At 38.7% G+C, this 22,906-nt stretch overlaps 2 protein-coding genes across 3 annotated transcripts; one reads left to right on the top strand and one right to left on the bottom strand.

The window, feature by feature from the left end:
- Positions 1-3,615: 3,615 nt before the first annotated feature.
- On the bottom strand, positions 3,616-5,442 carry rmi1 (RMI1, RecQ mediated genome instability 1, homolog (S. cerevisiae); the record flags this gene model as incomplete). Its single annotated transcript, XM_016235240.1, has 1 exon — positions 3,616-5,442. A coding segment is annotated over one exon (1,629 nt), but the record flags the coding sequence as incomplete, so codon positions are not given.
- Positions 5,443-5,730: 288 nt separating this feature from the next.
- LOC107553152 (heterogeneous nuclear ribonucleoprotein K) lies at positions 5,731-22,248 on the top strand. Of its 2 annotated transcripts, XM_016235277.1 has the most exons (15): positions 5,731-5,734; positions 6,484-6,582; positions 6,662-6,718; positions 7,322-7,365; positions 8,134-8,206; positions 13,192-13,305; positions 13,382-13,510; positions 17,371-17,687; positions 17,814-17,867; positions 17,987-18,029; positions 18,113-18,125; positions 18,585-18,620; positions 18,743-18,804; positions 18,880-19,049; positions 21,340-22,248. In XM_016235277.1, exons 2-15 carry the CDS (start codon positions 6,505-6,507, stop codon positions 21,368-21,370), a joined length of 1,221 nt encoding a protein of 406 aa, XP_016090763.1. In that variant the 5' UTR covers positions 5,731-5,734; positions 6,484-6,504; the 3' UTR covers positions 21,371-22,248. The 2 variants fall into 2 exon arrangements, with proteins under 2 accessions (XP_016090763.1, XP_016090764.1); XM_016235278.1 differs by lacking the exon at positions 18,585-18,620.
- The last annotated feature ends 658 nt before the right edge of the window (positions 22,249-22,906 follow it).

The raw sequence follows: 22,906 nt of genomic DNA, 5'->3' as shown, positions 1-22,906 counted from the left end.
CAGAATATATATATATATATATATATATATATATATATATATATATATATATATGTGTGTGTGTATATATTTGTTCATTTGGGTTTGGAACAACATGGTGAGTAGGCTAAATGATGACATTTTTCATTTTTGGGTGAACTATGACTTTAACTGTAGGTGAGCAGAAAATCAGGGCTAGTTGATTTGTAGACCAGCAAATGTGAATAAAGGATCTTAAGATTTATTTTGTTCACATGGTCAGTCATTTCTAATGAATCGAATGATGACTTTTAGGCTGATGATACATGGGGCAACCTTTTGAGCAATTTTGCCGGGCAACTTTTTTGAGTTGCTTGCACTTTCCCATTGAAAATGGGTAACAAATTTCGATCTGCATGTCGGTCGTGGGCACTGTGTCTCACCTGGTTGCCTGATGACGGCAATTTTACAGTCTCTGCACTGGCTACCTGTTACATTTTGCTATAGGTCTGATTGCATCATATAATAATTGCTGTTAAATTATTAAAAACCTGCCCAACTCAGTCCGAGCAGCTGAGTCTTTAGCCATCTTCAAGAATCGGCTAAAAACACATCTCTTCCATCTTTATTTGACTCTAACTCTAGCACTCTCTATTCTAATTCTATTATTTATAAAAAAAAAATTAAAAACTTGCCCCTTTTAGACTTGCACTCTATTTATTTACTAACTGCTTGTTTTGTTTTTTTAAAAACCTAACACTTGCTTCTCTAATCTTTTTGCATTCTATTTGTTTTCTTTTTATTTATTATACAACTATAATTCTGACTTCTGATTAACAAAAGCAAAAAAGGCCTCTAAAACTAGCTTGCTCTATACTTTTTCTATTCTGTTTTCTTTTTATTATATGATTTAAAAAAAAAACTTTGCTACATGTAGGCCTACTGCATTAAGCTAACTGAGACTTGTTATAGCACTTGCATATCATTGCTCTTTTGTTGATTTTGATTGCTTCTATTGTCCTCATTTGTAAGTCGCTTTGGATAAAAGCGTCTGCTAAATGACTAAATGTAGGCTAAATGTTAATAGTGTTCGTCGTCTGTTTGATTACGTCTTTAATTGATTTCCCCATACATTTCTGCCAAATGTAGAAAGTCACCACTGATAAGCTACCACTAAATATTGTAGAAACGTAATTTTCTGTCAAGTTGCTTTGCAACGATTTGTATCGTGAAAAGTGCTATACAAATAAACTTGAATTGAATTGAACATTTCTCAAAAAGTTGCCCTGTGTATCATCAGTCTCACTCATAACACAAAAGGCCACTCACTTGTCATCGCCACCTAGGGTGAGTGAGCGACTCCTTTTATTGAACCAATTCGAGTCAATAAAACGAGTCACTACATAGCAGCTCTCGCAACCCGGTACCGGGGTCACGACTAATGCACGACGTGGGAATATAAATCAGTGGCGAATTAGATGAGCGTGCGCGTGCAGTGGGAGTCTCGTGAAGGGGCAATTTACTGCGCACTCAGTTAATGACACTCATGTATTTTTAGACCAGGACCATAAAGATAAAGCTGTAGAATCTATATGATTAAGGCCAAGACTAGACTACTATATGCTTGAATTTAACTGATGGAGTATGAGATTACAAAAGACAAGACTTCATAATGAAAGCCTGCCTCGTCAACAGATTGCATTCTGGTCTTGAAGTGTTCAGACTCTTTTTCTGTGCATTTGTTTTTCTTTTATACCTTTATGTAAACAGCAGGAAGAATAGCCTATATGGGAATTAGCTAGTTCATTAAAGGGTCTGTTTGGCATGTTCTCGGCTTACAATTGATGGTTTGCATTTTACACAGCAATTACATTCCACTGCTGCCATCTATTGGTGCCCGTTGTTATTTGTTTTAATGACCTCTGTGTATGTGATGCTGCTTGCCCAAGTAACCAAAACTGTTATTGTTTCTTATATTTAGGATGATTATTTGCAAACCCACAGCCCTTAGTATTAAATCTCGCCACATATGGCATTTGTGCTATAGACATGAATTACGGTGTAAAGTACAGTAACATACTGCACATTTTAGAGTGGCCTTTTCTTGTGGCCAGCCTAAGGCACACCTGTGCAATAATCATTCTGTCTTATCAGCATCTTGATATGCCACACCTGTGAGGTGGATGGATTATCTCGGCAAAGGAGAAGTGCTCACTAACACAGATTTAGACAGATTTGTGAACAATATTTGAGAGAAATAGGCCTTTTGTGTACATAGAAAAAGTCTTAGATCTTTGAGTTCAGCTCATGAAAAATGGGGGCAAAAACAAAAGTGTTGCGTTTATAATTTTGTTCAGTGTGTATATATACAGTATATATATATATATATGTGTGTGTGTGTGTGTGAGTGTATGTATGTATGTATAATCCAGTGAGAGTCTGACCACAGACTAAATCCATAAGAACTGTGGCAACGTCTCCAAGATGCTTCAAGAATCCTACCTGCAAAGCTACCTGGGAAACTAAGTGCACCGAGGGCAAAAAATGCTTTAAACGCAAAGGATGGTCACACCAAATGTTGATTTAATTTAGTGAATATAAGTTAATTGATAAAGAAAATCTATTTATGACATTATTTTTGACAGCATCCTCATTTTACAGCATTTTTTACACAAGTGCCTAAAACTTTTAACAGTACTGTAGCTTTGTAGGTTTCTTGAAGCATCGTGGAGACGTTGCCACAGTTCTTCTGGATTGAGTCTGTCTCATGTAATCTCAGACAGACTGATGATGATCAGATCCGATATCTGCGGCGCGCACTGGCTGCTGTCAGACAAAAATCTCACTGGATTATTATAATGGATGGTCACACCAAATGTTGATTTAATTTAGTGAATATAAGTTAATTGATAAAGAAAATCTATTTATGACATTATTTTTGACAGCATCCTCATTTTACAGCATTTTTTACACAAGTGCCTAAAACTTTTAACAGTACTGTAGCTTTGTAGGTTTCTTGAAGCATCATGGAGACGTTGCCACAGTTCTTCTGGATTGAGTCTGTCTCAGTTTGTTCTGTTTCTTCATGTAATCTCAGACAGACTGATGATGATCAGATCCGATATCTGTGGCGCGCACTGGCTGCTGTCAGACAAAAATCTCACTGGATTATTATAATTAATGGCAAAATGAATGTTTGGAAATATAAACTGATATTTCCTACTGACACACTACAGCAAAAGATAGAAATAACTGACTTAAAAACATTTTTAGTTGGTGAGAATACTAGTCTTCTAATAATTTTGGCCACCACCGTATGTGTGTATATAACAACAAATAAAAAACATATACAATAGATTCAAATTACACAAATTACATTTACATTTAAAAATTCAAAAACTTTTCTGTAATGAATTAAACAAGTCATAAAGATTTCAAGTACTTCCTCAAATCATACGGCATAATGGGGAGAAGTTTTCTTTTTTACTTCTCAGAACACAGAGACCACATAGCAAATCACCCACATTTTCTTCAGAAACTGTAAAAATTTAAATTGTTCTAAGGAAAAACTAAAATCTAATGAGGTTTAAATTACCTTTTTAAATTTATTAAATCGCATTCAAAGACATGCAAATATAAAAACAACAAATCAAACAAAACAAAACAATTTACAAAAATAGAACACCGTGGATTCTGAAATGTAACGGATATGAGTGAAGTGCATTATAAGCCGTTTTCTTCAGACTGAGAGAACCAAAACGAGTTACTCTACTAAAATATTAGAGAAACCACTGACTGAATCAGCACAAACACTGTCAGATTAGGTTAAACGAGAGTCCAGAGAATAAGTACGGCTTAGTTCCTCCTCTCTTTCACTCTTTTCTGTATCTCGGAGCATTCCTTGTCCGAGAGCGGACTGACACACAACACGACTCCTCTGCCCGTCTGATCCACCTGCACGCTCATCATACAGCACATATCCACCAGCTCTCTTTGACAACGCTGAATCCCGCTGTCCACCTCACCGCGTCTCGCCAGGTCTTTCCGCAGCACTCGAGCCTCTGGTGCCGTGTAGCCGATGAGTTTGGTGAGCATGGCATCGGACAGATCCACATCCAAGTACCCGGTTCCGTCAGAGATGGTGGCCCCGAGTTCCCACATGCCACTACTACTGCGCAAATTTCCTTTGAGTGTAACAATGAAAGCTTGTAGTTGTAAAGTCTGAACTTTGGCGGGCGGCCAGTGGCCAGCCTGTAGCATGCAGAGGTACGGTGGCGTAGGTGCCTCTCGTTCGCAACCAGAAGATCCAACTGTGTTAGTAGAGGAACTTGTAATAGATGTACGAGGAACTTCATTGAAGATTCGGCTTTGGTTGGTGGTGCCAAGCAGAGCTTTAGAGCGAAAAGTCTGGCTTGGTTCTTCAGTTTTGGGTTGGTTGGGTAAGTTTGCTTCAGGCTCCTCAACTGTGTTTGTAGAGGAACTAGCAACAGATGCGTCAGGAACTTCATTCAAGTTTCTGCTGTTAAGAGTAGTTCTAGAGCGAAAACTTAAAAGGCTTGGTTCTTCAATTTTGGGCTGGATTGCATCAGGTTTGCATTCTGAATCGATCGGGCACATCACACTCTCCAGCTCTTCTAACGGGATGTCATCGAAGTCCTCGGGAACATCATCCACCACATTTTGTGGAACATCGTCAAAATTCTCTGGAATGCTTCTGAAGTCATCATCTGGAATTTCCTCCATATCCCAGTCGTCTTCTCTGGAAACGGGCGTCGCTTGAGGACGGGGTTGCGACTGATATGGTCTGAAGGAAGTTTCTGAAGCCATGCTGTTGTAGCCGCTGTCAGCTACCTGATGATCTACTGGAGCCTCTACGCTGGCCAGGAGCTCCTGGTCATCCGGTTCCTCGCCTTGTGGATGGTTCTCCTCAGGCAAACCAAGTGTCCCGCAAAGCACTCTGCTCTGAGAGTAAATCTCCAAGAGCTGTTCCACCTCCCCACCCAACACCTTCACGTTCTCCGCTTTCAAGAGTAACACCCCGAGACGAACGCCAATTGGACCGACTAGCTGTAGCTTCGTCCCGGGTGGCAGGTTGGTGCTTAAAGCCGGGATGGGCCGGTATTCCATACCCTCCAGACTCTGCACTCCATCCGTGAGTTGCAACATCAACATACGTGTGGGCTTGGCCTCCCACGGCCGCTGCGTTTCCGGCGTAACCGCAGAGACTTGATCATTGGAGCAGTTGGTGCCCCGAATACGCTGCAGCTGAGTGTAGGCAGGCTGGCTGACGTCTAGCAGGGAGTCCATCTGAAGACAGTAACAGCTGTTTAGTTCTGTTTTCAGTGCCTCGGATATTCTTTCGGGGAGCACCGGGTGGGACAGATCTCGCAGGTCAGTCAGCAGCCATTGCTCCAGGACGCGCTGATTGAGCAGCGACTGAGGCACGGGTTCGCTATCCGCTTCCTCCTTTATCCAGTTCACATGTCATTTTTATTTAAACTCTTTATTTTTAAAATGTGTGTAGGTAGTATTTATAAAGTTTTAGCTTTTAGCTTTGGATCAGTTTTTAGTTGTTTTAATACTACAATTGATTGCTTCTGTTGTCCTCGTTTGTAAGTCGCTTTGGATAAAAGCATCTGCTAAATAAATAAATGAATGTGCAATTTTTACACTTTTTCAAATAAAAAGCATGCCATACAATTTGTAACTGATTACATTGTATTACACGACACAATACTGTTCAGCATTGTTGGGTAAATTACTCTCAGAAAGTAATTAATTACTAGCTACTAATTACATCTTCAACAGTGTAACTAGATAGTAAAGTTTGTAGACAAACTTTTAAGTTGGCTTGAAAAAGCCTAGCCAAAGTTTGTAAAAGTTTTAAAAGCTGGAAGTTTGAAGGTTTTCAGTTTGAAGTAGTTTGAAATACTTCAAATAGTTTTAAAGTTTTGAAGGCAATACAGTCTATCAGAAGAACAGACATAGAAAAACAGATCGCTAGGGTACGTGGGGTGGTTGCTAGGGTGTTTCTAGGGTACCTGGGGTAGTTGCTAAGGTATTGCTATGTGGTTGCTAGGGTACTTGGGGCGGGTGCTAGGCTGTTGCTCTGCAGTTGCTTAGGTGCCCGGATTGGTTGCAAGGGTGCTGCTATGCGGTTGCTAGGGTATTTAGGGTGGTTGCTATGCAGTTGCTAGGGTATTTTTGGTGGTTGACAGGGTGTTGCTATGTGGTTACTAGGGTAGCTGGGGTAGTTGCTAAGGTGTTGCTAGGCAGTTGCTAAGGTACTCAGGGTGGTTGCTAGAGTGTTAACGTCACTTCCTAGTACACACTCTCGGTGCGAATGCAACCCTTTAAATGGTACTGGGAAACAGTTAGTGCAAAATCGTCCCAGTACTTTAGTACTGTACATTTAGTTCTGAAACTAAAGCGGTGCAAAAGGCCCAATTATGCATAGTTTTTCCAACAAAAAAAAAAAATCGTAATTTTGTTTCACTGTAACTTTTCCATGTAAAATGGATTTCAGGTAAGCGTTCCGCTGAGGATATGGAGGAGGACAAGCCTCATAAGCGCTCCCGAGGTTCTGACGACATGATGGAGCTTCGAATTCTGCTACAGAGCAAAGTAATGCGCTGGTTTTCCCATCACTTTTGAGTTTAGTTTCTCTTCCTGTCCCTCAATGCTGATCGACTCTTCTCTCCAGAATGCTGGAGCGGTGATCGGAAAGGGTGGGAAGAATATTAAAGCTCTGCGCACAGATGTGAGTACTCTTCCGTTTAGTTTGCACATTATCACTCTTTCTACGCACATGAACTATGGTAGGTGGAGCTCACATGTCTGTAGAACTGGGTTATATTTTAGAATATGTATTAAAGCCAACAGAACACTTTAAAACATCAAACAAAACAACACTTAAAAATCGATTTTGTGGAACCAAGGCAGTTTGTTACAAAAGCTGTGCTTTGTATCATAAATACCCCACATTCTACTGTACTCTTTAGTTAGTTGAAGAGTATATGAATCTTTGATACTGGCCTAGTACATATTCTCATAATCTCTGTTCCTCTCCTGTTCTCCATTCTCCTCCAACATTATGAGAATTGAAAAGTCACACCTGAAAGTGTTTCCAATTTAAAAATGTATTCCTCTTCCACTCCCTCTCCCCTTTTCCTTGTTATTTTTCTGTTCATTTTTGGCCAATTCCTATATTCCGGATCGACTTGTACCGCCCACCTGCGTTGCCGCCTGACCTCCTGACTCCCTGGTTGGCCACACCCATAATCGCGCCCTTCCTATTGGGCGGCTTACTTGATTGACATCCGTGTGCTTGATTGCTCTGGGTGCTTGGCCCCGCCCCCTGCAGTACAATGCCACTGTGTCAGTCCCAGACAGCAGTGGGCCCGAGCGGTACGTGCCACTCAGATACTCCAACCTCCAAGTCATATCAGCTCTGTTATTGCCAATATCAGAACTGTTTTAACATCCTTAATGTACAAACTACTCCCTTACTGCCATGAAACATGAGTATGATGCTGCCATGACTATCATTATTAACTGTTTTACTGTGTTCAAATGCCTTTTCTGTCATGTAAGGAAGCCCTTTCCCACCCTTTTCACCTCTCCTATGACAGAAACGCTTTTTTGTACCTTTGGGAAATGTGCTTTCTCCACAGTTCCCATTTGAAAGTTTTCTTGCTAATACAAGGATGAATTTGTTGAGGGTGAAGGGGCAGTGTAAATTACATTTCTCCCTTCTGTCCGTTGTATTATTTCACTGTTGTGTTTGACTTTTGAACTTTACTCAGTCTGTTCGTCTGTCTCTGCTCTTCTCTGCTGAATCTGGAGCTCCTGCTTCGTTCATGTGTATCTCTCTCTGTACTTTGTCACCCCTCTATCAGTTTTAATCTCCCCCTGTCATGCTGCAACTCTGACCTTCCCTGTATCTTGACATTTCCGCAACGGGCAGGAGCTTCAGTTTGTTTTTCTTTGTTTTCCTGTGTTCTCCACTCCCCTTTGACAAAGGAGTGCATGACTCCATGACTCTTTGGGGTCTGTCTCCTCTCCTCAATGTTAAATGCACTAACAAAAGCACTGATGTTACTCTTCGGGCTGTATGTATTACTAATATCGCTTCTCTTCTCTCTTCTCGTGGAATGCAATTCATTACTTTGACAGAATCCTAAGCGTCAGTGCCGATATTCCCACGGTGGCTGAGATATTACTGAAGGTCATACCTACTCTGGAAGAGGTGAGTTTAAAAAAAAAAATTCAGTTTGTTCAGCATTGAAGTTTAACTTATAAAAATGATTAATTTATTGTTTTTTAATTTTCACTGCTTAAATACTATGAAATATGTTGCGTGCCTTATTCTGTGTAAGAAGCCACATCATCTCACAGAAGGATTTATTTCAAACACTCGACTGACGTTTTGAGTAAAAATGTTATTAAATGTGGTATTTTTACATGCTTTCAGATGGAGCAGCCTTTACTACACAGAGCTGTAGTTCACGGAGAAGATATGCAAACAGCTGTCATTATCGCCAACGATTTATTCCATTTCATAATCACGAAAGAGGTGTGTTCGACTTGAAGATTGATCGGTGTATGACATCAAAATACGGCGAGAGAAAGCATAAGGAGACGTTCGCGCTCTCTTATAGCTCTCGCAATACTTTGTTGACACACATCCATCGGTTTAAGCAGCGCTGCTTCAAGTCGAGCGCGGGCCATCAGCAGAAAAAGAAAAGAAATAAAACCGTAAACAGCCAAAGGACGTAACTTAGAATGGGAGATGGATCGGTTTGTGAAAGCGAAGAGAAAAGCCATAGATGAAGTCGCACAGACCCAGGCAGGTGCTGGTCATTCAAAAGCTAAATGCAAAAAACTATGACGAGGCATATCTTGCTCTCGGCTTCACTCACTGTCTCTATACCGGACGCTACAGTTGACGCGTCGCAACGCAACAGCTCTACACTGGACGCGATAAAGCAACCGTTGCAAATCACTTTAACTTTGTGTCAGTATGTCATAAATAGAACAAGGCATCAGTTTAATGTCGCGCCGCATCCAGTGTAGACAGCGTCACTGATTATAATGGTTCTACTGTATTTTGCCGCTCGCGTCCGGTGTAGACATGGTGTTTAATGTCGTTGGTGAGGAGGAAAGCCTGTGTGTGTCCTATGCCTTAGCGGACTGCATGTAACCCACAAAAAAAATAAAAATAAGAGAGAGAATAATAACCATTATTCTCTCTATGCTATTTTTCAATGTTTCAAGTGATGCAGGTGTTTTTTTAAATTAAAAAAGCATTCATTTTTCATAATGTTTAATGAAATTATTTGGTAGTCTGAGGTGGAATGGGGATTCGGGAAAGGGGGGCAGATTTTTTTAATAGGTTTAAAGGGGGGTGAGACCACAAATTTGAGAACCACTGGTCTAAAGTTAACAGACAGTGTTTAGTGCAGTGCACATGTTTACATATGTTTATTACAGTGACTTTGAATGACCTAAAGTAGTGTAGTAAAGCAACAGATTTTTTATATTTCTGCAATCTACTATAGTTTGCGTGATTTGTTATTGACTTTCATATTAATGTTTACACCAGGCTATTTAAACATAATTATTACATGCTTACAATGTTGGAAGTTCAACAAATCAGTCAATATACTGTGATTGTAGTTGTTAAAGAAAAATGTCATTCATATCAATTCATGCATCACCTAATTTCATCGTAACATATAGGTCTGGCCTACAGATAAAAACATTTATGTTTAATCTATCTAATAGTGTGTTGGTCGTACTATACAATGATTTATAGCTTGTCTTTGTTTAATAATACAGAACATAAAGAGCTTTAAAAAAATTATTGCATATTAAATCGCAATCGCAATATTGGTAAAAAAAAAAAAATCGCAATTAGATTATTTTTCAAAATCGTTCAGCCCTACTACCAATACCTAAACTTAGTAACTACCTTACTAACTATAAATAAGCAGCAAATTATGAGTTTACTGAGGCAGAAGTTATAGTTAGTGGTTTGTTAATGGTGAGAATTGGACCTCAAAATAAAGTGTGACCGAAAACCTTAAATATAAAAATGTAAAAAATTAAATTTATATATTCTTACTTTTTTTTTTATGACTAATGTATTTCTAAAACATACAAAAATCCTTAAATATAATCCATATATTCCTTAATTTTAATATAATTTTTAAAAGTATAATGTATATTTTTTTTAAATAAATACATTGGTCTTGGTCATATTTAAAAATGTTTAGGAAAACTTGGATTTGTGCACTTTTCCTGCAGCTTACTCTGTTGTTCCATTATTTTTAGATGCTTTTCCAAAATTACAGTATACTTGTATAGACAGTATTTTCCTATCTAAGGGGTGAAACTCTTAAAGGGGTCATATGATGTTGCTAAAAAGAACATTTATGTATTTGGTGTAATGAAATGCAACAAAGTTACGCCGCCTTTCTTTGCGTGAACATTTGGACGGCGTTATGCAAATCTTCCCACATAGTGAGGTAGACATGTGGGGGCGTGTTAGAACAAGCCGTTTTAGGTAGGCGTGGCTGACTCTGAACTTTTATAAAGAATATATCTCTTTGGATTTGAGACTTTAGTCTTTGCAACTTTACAGATCTTCTTTATGCACCAAGAGCTTGTAACACTCCAAAGAGAAAGGAAAAGTTGAAATAGCATCATATGACCCCTTTAAGCTCTTAGTTTCAAAATCTATTCCTAACAGAGAAGTTCTGCATGTGCATTGGTTAAAACAATGCTTAATTTGGTCAGTATACACGTGTTGAACCAAAAGACCCCTGCCGAAAATTCAGTATGAATACATGGACCATTGCACTCATATATATTTTTATTTACGTTTTCTTAAATATGTCCAGTGTATACAAAAAAAAGCAACCAATGTGTGTATTAGGGCTGTCAATTTTATTTTTAAATTTCGAGTATTCGTCGAATTAAAAATAAAAATCCACATTCCAATGCAAAAATGTTGCGTTCGAATTTTAGGTGTGCGTTGAGGCAGCCTTATCAATGATGCACGAGATGCGATGACGATGTAAGTGTCGTTGCATTTTAATGTTTTTGTCAGCCTGTCCAGTTGAAGCCACTAAATGTGGCGCTGCTGCGTTGTTCATTACAAATATAGCGGAAAAAGAGAACATCAATGCAGAGAAGATCTTGTTTATGTCAAAACCGAAACCAAGCCGTTCACACAGAACACATATTTCGTGCATTTTCTAGAGGGACATCTATCACCGTTGCACTTGCGTCTCGCACAAAAGGGCCGCATGTTTAGAAAGCCATGTAAAATTAATGCAAGTTTAACTTTGAAAAAACATATCTCGAGATTTTATGGCGGAGTTTTTTCCCCCATCCCTCTGCAACTCGTGTTTTGAAATGAAAAGTGTGATTGGCTTTCGGCCCTTTGTATTAAACTATGCATACATGCACGATGCTGTTTTGTTTATAGTTGTTTAAGCAACTTGATTATAATTGGTTTATAAACATTATGCACTTTTTTTCACAGATAGTCATGTTATCTTATGCTTTGAAGAAACGTACATTAGTATTTTGCTCGATGCGCCCTCTTGTGGCCTCAGGAAAGAATCCAAAAGCTTTTCTTCACCCTAACTGAAATTATGCATTTTAAATGAGAAAATAATTTGAATTTTGATAATATTTTAAGTTCAAAATTCTAATTTAGGCGCCTTTGATATTATTTTCATCTAAAACACTAGATGGCACAAAAACGTGGCGTAGCACTTTCCAAAACATCCGCTTTTCAAGATGCACGTTTATTTTTGTCTGATCCTTGACACGATCGCGCGCAGCAGTGCAAAGTTGATTCTGTGCTAAAATTAATGCATATATTTTGAGACAAAGGTCTTCTGCACGAGATGCGATGACGATGTAAGTGTCGTTGCATTTTAATGTTTTTGTCAGCCTGTCCAGTTGAAGCCACTAAATGTGGCGCTGCTGCGTTGTTCATTACAAATATAGCGGAAAAAGAGAACATCAATGCAGAGAAGATCTTGTTTATGTCAAAACCGAAACCAAGCCGTTCACACAGAACACATATTTCGTGCATTTTCTAGAGGGACATCTATCACCGTTGCACTTGCGTCTCGCACAAAAGGGCCGCATGTTTAGAAAGCCATGTAAAATTAATGCAAGTTTAACTTTGAAAAAACATATCTCGAGATTTTATGGCGGAGTTTTTTCCCCCATCCCTCTGCAACTCGTGTTTTGAAATGAAAAGTGTGATTGGCTTTCGGCCCTTTGTATTAAACTATGCATACATGCACGATGCTGTTTTGTTTATAGTTGTTTAAGCAACTTGATTATAATTGGTTTATAAACATTATGCACTTTTTTTCACAGATAGTCATGTTATCTTATGCTTTGAAGAAACGTACATTAGTATTTTGCTCGATGCGCCCTCTTGTGGCCTCAGGAAAGAATCCAAAAGCTTTTCTTCACCCTAACTGAAATTATGCATTTTAAATGAGAAAATAATTTGAATTTTGATAATATTTTAAGTTCAAAATTCTAATTTAGGCGCCTTTGATATTATTTTCATCTAAAACACTAGATGGCACAAAAACGTGGCGTAGCACTTTCCAAAACATCCGCTTTTCAAGATGCACGTTTATTTTTGTCTGATCCTTGACACGATCGCGCGCAGCAGTGCAAAGTTGATTCTGTGCTAAAATTAATGCATATATTTTGAGACAAAGGTCTTCTTTATGATTTTCAGCTTTGTTTAAGATAATTAAAGCAACAGTTTTTGAAAACGAAAGAATATGTAAAAGTATAATATTTGGGGTAAAAAGCGCCCCTGCTGTTAGGGCTAAAGGCGCACAGTAATTAACATGATAATTAATTGGTGGCTGACTTTTCCATTTGTTGACATGACATGGTTAGATTCAGATGGTAAATATCATATATTATGTTGGGTGTCCATATTAGAGATAATCACCATGTTTAGAATGAAACCATCATATTTAAAAATATGATATTAATCGTATCATATAATAAAATATAATTTGTTGTTACTATTGTAAATATATATTCAATTATTATTGGATCTCCTTTAATTAAATGGCAAATTTTTTCTTGAGGTGGGCCTTTAGCCCCATTGTACCCTATATGTATGTTACATGATATTTGAATGACATATGTGATTCTCCTCTCTGATTGGTTGGACAGTATCAACATCATAATGGTGTGGACTTTGACTGTGAACTGAGGATGCTCATCCATCAGAGTCTAGCTGGGAGCATCATTGGAGTGAAGGGCGCCAAGATTAAGGAACTTCGTGAAGTAAGACATTGAGAAGAGAATTTGAACTACAAATTATGAATTTCCTGTGCTAATCAAAACCTTTTCTCTCTTCCAGAGCACCCAGACCACCATCAAGCTCTTTCAGGAGTGCTGTCCTCAGTCCACAGACCGCGTGGTGCTCGTGGGGGGCAAAGCGGAGCAGGTTGTGGAGTGCATTAAGACCATGCTGGAGCTCATTGTGGAGGTCAGATTCAGACGGTTTGACATAGGGGTGTGCGATATGACTATTTTAGATTGTGGATAATAAAAATGTCACCACGATCAGCTTTTGAAGAAATATCGTAGTATCGTGCTACAGTGCACATTCAGCTGCAGTTCTGGCGCCTCCGTCTCAATGTACTGTTTAATGCGAAATACATACACTACAGTGTTAACTCAGCAGTAGAGTTACTCTCACAGGACACTGCACTTATTCGCAGTCACAAAAGTACATTATTTGCATGTGCTTTAAAGCCTGTTTCATTCACGCGTTTTTCTGACGTGTGCATTTTCTAAGCGCCTACACCCAAAGTGAACACACTAAAAGTCTAAAACCCTGTTAAACATCGCCTGATTACTGAACTAAGTTATCTTTTGCGCTAATACTGTCAAAACACACAAAAGTTTACATATGCTTCTGTCTAAAATGAAAGTAAACAGTTGAGAGAAAAACAGATACGTGCCTGTATATTAGATGCGTGCAGGTCTTAAAGGGACAGTATTAAACATGCAGCCGACTGTCATTAAAGGGATAGTTCACCCTAAAATTTTATTTCTGTCATTATTTACTTGCATGCTGTTCCAAACCTGTATTAATTTCTTTCTTGTGCTGAACACAAAAGAAGATATTCGGAAGAATGTGGGTAACCAAATAATTGCTGGTCCACCTTGAATTTGATAGTAGGAAAAAAAAATACTATGGAAGTCTCTGTGGACCAGCAATTTTGAGACAAAGGTCTTCTTTATGATTTTCAGCTTTGTTTAAGATAATTAAAGCAACAGTTTTTGAAAACGAAAGAATATGTAAAAGTATAATATTTGGGGTAAAAAGCGCCCCTGCTGTTAGGGCTAAAGGCGCACAGTAATTAACATGATAATTAATTGGTGGCTGACTTTTCCATTTGTTGACATGACATGGTTAGATTCAGATGGTAAATATCATATATTATGTTGGGTGTCCATATTAGAGATAATCACCATGTTTAGAATGAAACCATCATATTTAAAAATATGATATTAATCGTATCATATAATAAAATATAATTTGTTGTTACTATTGTAAATATATATTCAATTATTATTGGATCTCCTTTAATTAAATGGCAAATTTTTTCTTGAGGTGGGCCTTTAGCCCCATTGTACCCTATATGTATGTTACATGATATTTGAATGACATATGTGATTCTCCTCTCTGATTGGTTGGACAGTATCAACATCATAATGGTGTGGACTTTGACTGTGAACTGAGGATGCTCATCCATCAGAGTCTAGCTGGGAGCATCATTGGAGTGAAGGGCGCCAAGATTAAGGAACTTCGTGAAGTAAGACATTGAGAAGAGAATTTGAACTACAAATTATGAATTTCCTGTGCTAATCAAAACCTTTTCTCTCTTCCAGAGCACCCAGACCACCATCAAGCTCTTTCAGGAGTGCTGTCCTCAGTCCACAGACCGCGTGGTGCTCGTGGGGGGCAAAGCGGAGCAGGTTGTGGAGTGCATTAAGACCATGCTGGAGCTCATTGTGGAGGTCAGATTCAGACGGTTTGACATAGGGGTGTGCGATATGACTATTTTAGATTGTGGATAATAAAAATGTCACCACGATCAGCTTTTGAAGAAATATCGTAGTATCGTGCTACAGTGCACATTCAGCTGCAGTTCTGGCGCCTCCGTCTCAATGTACTGTTTAATGCGAAATACATACACTACAGTGTTAACTCAGCAGTAGAGTTACTCTCACAGGACACTGCACTTATTCGCAGTCACAAAAGTACATTATTTGCATGTGCTTTAAAGCCTGTTTCATTCACGCGTTTTTCTGACGTGTGCATTTTCTAAGCGCCTACACCCAAAGTGAACACACTAAAAGTCTAAAACCCTGTTAAACATCGCCTGATTACTGAACTAAGTTATCTTTTGCGCTAATACTGTCAAAACACACAAAAGTTTACATATGCTTCTGTCTAAAATGAAAGTAAACAGTTGAGAGAAAAACAGATACGTGCCTGTATATTAGATGCGTGCAGGTCTTAAAGGGACAGTATTAAACATGCAGCCGACTGTCATTAAAGGGATAGTTCACCCTAAAATTTTATTTCTGTCATTATTTACTTGCATGCTGTTCCAAACCTGTATTAATTTCTTTCTTGTGCTGAACACAAAAGAAGATATTCGGAAGAATGTGGGTAACCAAATAATTGCTGGTCCACCTTGAATTTGATAGTAGGAAAAAAAAATACTATGGAAGTCTCTGTGGACCAGCAACTGTTTGGTTTTCCACGTTCTTCAAAATAGCATTTATGTTCAGCAAAAGAAAGAAACACTTTCAGGTTTAAAACTAATTTTGAGTGAGTAAATGATGGTTTAAAAATAAAACACTATGACAGAATTGACAGACAGATGACAGAATTTGTATTTTTGGGTGAACTATTACTTTAATGTTAATAAAACAAAACCCAAAGAGAAAAATCCCTCACTACTCTTGACTGTAAAACTTTAAAGGAGACATATTATGCCCCTTTTTTTACAATATGTAATATAAGTGTCTGGTGTCCCCAGAATGTGTCTGATGTTGCAGCTGAAAATACTCCACAGATCATTTATTATATCATTTTAAAAATGGCTATTTTGAGTGGAAGCAGAAACACGCTGTTTTGCAAGCCTGTCTCTTTAAATGCAAATGAGCTGCTGCTCCCCGTCCCCTTTTCCAGAATAGAGCTGTGCCATTACAGCTCGGACCTGCTAAAAAAACATCTGTTTTGGTTCTGATTATCATGTTTATCGCGCTGAAATCATGCGTTTTAAACCATATTAGTTTAAACTTCAGATATAAGGTTTTCTGAGCACACACATCCGAAGCACACAGACAGAAAGCGGCTGTCACAGCATGTGAGCACTAAACTAAGTTCTCATTCAAACACAAGATTACGTTAAAAACACACAAGTTACAAAAACAGTCGGTTATGTCTGTGAAGGTAAACAGCTGGGAAATAAATTGCTTGTTTGATCTTCGTAGCAGCAGCAATATACAGTAAATAAAGCAATAAATGCACTGCTCTCTTGTCTCCTCTGAGGCTGGGACTGTAAACAGTGTTCTGTGCAGCCAAAGACAGAACAGTTAGCATATTTTGCTCAAACTTTTGCCGTGGCATTAGAGCTGGTACACCGTTGTCGCTTGTGAAATCAAAATGACGGCGCCATGGGTAGAAACTTGCAGGTAATATTATAATGAGATCCCTTTGCCACGTCACCAACGGAGCGAAATCAGACGCGCTCGTTTTCTCAGACGCTTGCAGAAAAAGGCTTCCCAAAACAAAATGACTGGGTTAATCTTTCACGTTTCCTTGGTTGGTAGATGCACCGGGGACCTGATTATAGTACTTCACCTTTTAATACAGTTGCTTTAATAGGAATCAATCTGTGTTCTATTTTTATATTTGTTCATTCAATTTCTTGAATGCTCCTGCTAAATACACCAATTGTACCTGAAAATAAAACTGTTTTATTTGTATGTTATGTGTATTTGTAATGTGTATCTTTTGTTCTTATTTTTTAATAACAAAGATAAAATAATGACAGATTTTTGTCTTCGCCCACTTTGGCCTAAATATCCGCCATTTTTTAAAATTGTTACATTGAAAGGCTTTGTCTTTACAATAGGGAAATTAGTTTGGCTGTAATGCTCAGACAACTTGCAAAATAGTAAAACCAGCATGACAAAGAATCGGGATAAAATAGTGAATCGTGATATGGTATTTTTTGCCATGTCGGCCACCCCTAGTTTGCCAGTGCTGTTTGTCCAGGTGTCATTAGACATGTTTCTCATGAGCTCTCTCTGTCTCTCCAGGCTCCCATTAAAGGTCGAGCTCAGCAGTACGACCCTAACTTTTACGATGAGACGTATGACTACGGCGGCTTCAGTGTGATGCATGAAGATCGGGGCCGTCGGCCTATGGGCGGCTTCTCCTCGAGGGGGCGTGGCAGCGGCGGTAGCTTTGATCGGACGCCCTCCAGCGGAGGCCGTGGCGGCCACCACATGCAAAACAGGAGAGACTATGATGACATGAGCCCACGCAGGGGCCCCCCTCCTTCCCAGAGAGGGGGAAGAGGAGGGAGTCGTCCTCCACGAAACATGCCCATGGGACAGCCACACCACAGGAGAAGGTGAGACATATACTTACGTCATCTATTTTTGGTTTTAGCCGAGAATTTTTAGTTTGGTTTATCATTTAGTATTGATTTGTGTTGCCTGACAGTTTATGGATGCTGTATCTCTCTTTGTTTTGACAGTGATGATCAGTACTCCTACAGATCTCAGCGTGGCCATATGGATGAACGGCGGCAGTAAGTTTTTAATCTGGATCTGCGTTGTTTGTTTTCCCTTGGCTTTGTGTTGTGGAACAGTATTTGTTATAGTAAGATGTGATATTAGCTGCTTGTTGCTTTGCTTTTTTTCTCTCCAGGGGGGAAAGACGAGGGCGCAACGATCGTTATGGAGGCAGCATGGTCAGTATTCAGTCTTTTTGTAATTGTATTATGTTTAGGTTTTTGATTCTCACATTTCTATTCTCTTCTCTCTTATTTTGCAGAATGATGGATACGGTAAGTTTGTCTTTAAATACATGCTAAATAAATGCTATCTGGCTCAGGCTTTTTTTTTTTTTTTCTTTAAAGTTTTTTTCTTCACCTTTTTAAAGTCATGTTTAGCCCCATCAAGGCCTTTGAAAACCTTTTATCAGTTACTGACGAACTTGCTCTGGCTGAGCACTACACACCATTAGAACATCATGTTGAAGCAACCAATTTTTATTTATTTTTTACATGCTGTTTAAGGGGGAATTCATCTAAAAAAAGAAAAGCTATTTTGTTTGTCCAAAAATAAGTGTTTTGCAGTCTTTCATGATGTTTCTGATTTAAATATTTACTGAGTGAATTCAACTAAATTGAGACACTTTTTGACATTGAAAAGACTCGAAAGAGTGGCCCAGTTTACACAAGTCATCTTCATCTTTTCAAAAGATTTACCATTAATTTTTAATTTTTAAATTTTTTTTAAATCAGACAACAATTCATCTTGGAATTCCTCTTATCAGTCTGGTAAGTATTCCATCCTATTATAAAGAAGGCCAGCTGACTTTTTTTATATTCTCCAGTAATTGTAAATTACTGTAACTTGTAAATCTCCCATTATGATGCTTTCCCTCTCTTTTTATGCTCAGGTGGAAGGAGCAGTTACAGTGAAGATCCTGTGATCACCACACAAGTGACTATTCCTAAAGATGTGAGTAAATCACTCGTAATGCGATGCGCTTTACACATGAAACACGTGTTTACCTCGCTCTGCTGTGACTCTCAGCTGGCGGGATCCATCATCGGTAAAGGCGGTCAGAGGATCAAGCAGATTCGTCATGAGTCTGGAGCCTCGATCAAAATCGATGAGCCCCTGCAGGGTTCTGAGGACCGCATCATCACCATCACCGGAACCCAAGACCAGATCCAGAACGCTCAGTACCTGTTACAGAACAGGTGTGTGACGCATTCAACGACTTGAGCAGTTCACAGCTCAGTTAGTGTTGGCAAACGTACCGGGACTTCAGTACCAAGTCGATACTACAATTTCAAAGATGTAACAATGCCAGCCTTTACGCAGAGGAAGCTAAACCACAACACTTGCAGTTAAAAGTGTAATCCAGCGTTTTGTCTCAAAAAATCCTGTTGTCATCGGCGCACAATGAATCTTGGTAGCCTGGGCAATGAAGGATCCGTCAGTTGTATCATTTATACCAGGGGTGGCGAACGTCGGTCCTGGAGAGCCGCAGACCTGCAGAGTTTTGCTTCAACCCTAATCAAACACACCTGAACAAGCTAATCAAGGTCTGAAAGGTTATTAGGAAGCTACAGGCAGGTGAGTTTTAATTAGGGTTGGAGCTGAGCTCTACAGGACTGCGGCTCTCCAGGACCAGAGTTCGCCACCCCTGATTTATACCCTGGGAAACGAAGGAGGCATTTTTTGAGGCTGCTTTTGAAGGAGCCCCTGACACGGCCAGAATTGGACGCAGCTAACGTGTTTTGCAGTGTTGAGCTTTGTAGCCAATCACAGACATGTTTGTTGAGCACGAGAGCACAATGGCCACTCAGAGGATTTTAAGTCAGAATCCCCTCATTATGAGTTTAAGCGTGAGATTGCGTTCATTATAACCGACAAAGTATAAACAATGTAAATAAGAAGTATTATGCAGTATCTGCAGACCTTTTTTTTTTTTTTTTACTCCGTCATTAAGCTTGTGCTGTGTTTGAACCAAAGTGAAATCAGCTTCATTGATTATAAACAGGGTTTCTGTGGGTCTTATAAAGTCTTAATTCACATTTAAAAAGGTATTAAAGCAGAGCAGAAACCCTTAAATTCATATCTATGTAAAAACTAAAACATTATTTTATTCATCAATCAATCAGCATTTACTTGACATGCAAATGTAAATTGTGCAAAATTAAGTGTTTATGCTTAAAACCAGAAAAAACATTGGGGAATGAAAATCTTTCTGTATTTAACCTATTCATAATTTTAAATAAGTTTTACTTTTCACACTGCAAAGTTTCAGAAGTGATGACCGTAAGGTGAATCTGAAATTGCGATGGTTATCACAACATCGAGCACCGCAACAGACATGACACAAATCTGATATGTCAGCTAGATCTTTGGGTTAAAGGGATACTCCACCCCAAAATTAAACTTTTGTCATTAATCACTTACCCTCATGTTGTTCCAAACCCGTAAAAGCTTTGTTCGTCTTCGGAACACAATTTAAGATATTTTGGATGAAAACCAGGAGGCTTGTGACTGTCCCATTGACTGCCTAGTAAATAACACTGTCAAGGTCCAGAAAAGTATGAAAGACATCGTCAGAATAGTCCATCTGCCATCAGGGGTTCACCCGAAACGTTATGAAGCGACGAGAATACTTTTTGTATGCGAAGAAAACAAAAAGAATGACTTTATTCAACAATTCGTCAATTTATTTAACATAGCGCCATTTTGTAGAGTATGCACTGAACGCAAACGGAGTATACTATGTCTATGTCAGCCGCACCAAACGAAAACAGTGTATCCGTGTGGTGCGGCTGACACAGAACAGCATACACAGTTTACGTTCAGTGGATACTCTCCAAAATGGCGCTACGGTGACGCGGAAGATAGATATCTTAAATTGTGTTCCGAAGACGAACAAAGCTTTTACGGGTTTGGAACGACATGAGGGTAAGTGATTAATGACAACATTTTCATTTTGGGGTGGAGTTAACCCCCTTTAAGTATTGAACAATATTTGAAGGCTACATACTAAAGTTTTCATGTGTTGTAGCATTAATAACGAACACATTTTTATTTTCAAAAAGTTAACTGGTAACACTTTAGATTAGGGAACACGTATTCACCATCAAGAGTTTTCCCTCAATAAACTCCTACTTTGACCCAATACCTAAACTTACAACTAGCTTACGAACTACTAATAAGCAGCAGATTAAAGGACCTTAAAAAAGGTCATGCAGAATAAGGCATTAGTATGTGCTTTAATCAGCCAATATGCTAGTAATATGCATGCTAATAAGTAACTAGTTAACCGTGAGAATTGATTCTTAAAATAAAGTGTTACCAGCTAAATAAACTACAATAGTGTTTGCTGTGATAGTGAAGCTGGTACTGAGAGCCATAGAGCTTTACTGGTATTGGTACAGACTACTGAAATGTTGGTACTCTAATCCCAGTGAGCTACAGCACTGTTGCTGACTGATCGTTTCTCTCACGTGTTTTGTTCTCCAGTGCTCTGCACCTCTTGGGACGGCAGAACTGACCAGCCCACCTTTCTCAGGATGTCCATCCAGCTGCAGCTCAAGTCCTGTCCCCACGTGATGGCCTGACACCTGACGCGTCCGTCTGTCCCCTTCATAGGAATGAATCATAGAATCAAACCAGCCCGAGCCTTCTGGGTGTCCTTGATTGTGGATTTTGTGGGGTTGTTCTTTTTTTTTTTTTTTTTGCTTTGTTTTTATAAATGTTAATTTTATATGGGCCAACAGTCACTTCACAGAAATCTTGGATGAGCAGATAACTGCTGTTCAACAGGACATTGTTGTTGTTTTCCCTTTTGGAGTGAATGTTTTGTGAGTTCTGATACTCTTCCACTATTCCAAACTCTTGATCCAAAATGTACAGTCTCACAACAATTATTATTATAATTTTTTTTTACACCTCTTGTTTTTCTGAGCGTTCTAAAATGGCATTAGATAGAGAATGGAATGTAAATATCCAATGATACTATGGAAAATGATTACTCTCTCTGTTCCATGCGTGTAATGTTTTATCCTCAGAAATACAGATCATATTTTCACCAGGTACTTTTTTTGTATTGCTTATCTCCCGTCTGTTGCTTGGTTTTTAAAATCTAGTGTTGGGGAAAAAAAGTTTGCTCTACCTCTGGAATTTTTTGTAGGTCTGCCATCCTTAAAGATGGCCCTCAATAGGGTTTTTTTTTTTTTTTAAAGAAGGAAAAAAAAAGTGGATTTGAAGTTTTAGACTATTTGTGTCAGAGCAGGACAATAATTCTCACGCTCCTATTCTTTGTTTTATGTTTCTTCTCTTTATTTTTTTACTCTAATTGTCTCTAAAGTTCTCCAACCAGGCACATTTGTAGAGTTTGTCATTTGTCTGAAATAAAGGAATTGCCATTTTTTTCCAGCGTGGTATGATTTTTAAAATGGTGTCAGTACTATATAATGAAAATCATGTCTGGATGAATTAATTAAAAGCATATACCAACCGTATAGGCCTACAACTGATGTTTTTGTGCATTGTCCGAATGAGACTTTGCATTACACTAAACTACTGGCAATGGTGGGATGTGCTTAATTATTGTGAAAGTGATGTAACCAGAGTCTCTATGGCCCAAAAAAACAGGCTTGATTTTCTATATGCAAAATATAATTTTCTGATTTTGATTATAGGATGACATACTGTCCAGATCTGTTTCTCTTTTGTGTGAGATTGAGTAATTCTAATTCTATAGAATGCCATTGTACGGTGTATTATCAATTGCCAATCTAAATCATTAGAAGGGGGTTAAAGATTGATTGCAGACATGTTAAAAAAAATCGATCACTTGGACCTATTGCAGTACATTTTGTCCTGTGCTCCTGCTCTGTTTGCTCTAAACATGCAATGCGAAATGTGAAAAGTTCAGCTTGCCTCGGATATTTTTGCACGATAGTAATGACTTCACACCTTGTTTATGATAAAGAAAAGTTCAGATGTCCGAATGAGACTTTGCATTACACTAAACTACTGGCAATGGTGGGATGTGCTTAATTATTGTGAAAGTGATGTAACCAGA

The sequence above is a fragment of the Sinocyclocheilus grahami genome, unplaced genomic scaffold (assembly GCF_001515645.1).
Source record: "Sinocyclocheilus grahami isolate Dianchi unplaced genomic scaffold, SAMN03320097.WGS_v1.1 scaffold465.1, whole genome shotgun sequence".
NCBI lineage: Eukaryota > Metazoa > Chordata > Actinopteri > Cypriniformes > Cyprinidae > Sinocyclocheilus > Sinocyclocheilus grahami.
Note: the sequence above shows the minus strand (reverse complement) of the source record. Positions and strands in the feature narration are given on the sequence as shown.

Coding starts and splice junctions, on each gene's coding strand:
- LOC107553152 (XM_016235277.1), top strand. CDS start 6,505: ATGGAGGAGGACAAGCCTCATAAGCGCTCCCGAGGTTCTGACGACATG. Junction 6,583..6,661: donor GAATTCTGCTACAGAGCAAA/GTAATGCGCTGG, acceptor TCTTCTCTCCAG/AATGCTGGAGCGGTGATCGG. Junction 18,805..18,879: donor AAGTGACTATTCCTAAAGAT/GTGAGTAAATCA, acceptor TGTGACTCTCAG/CTGGCGGGATCCATCATCGG.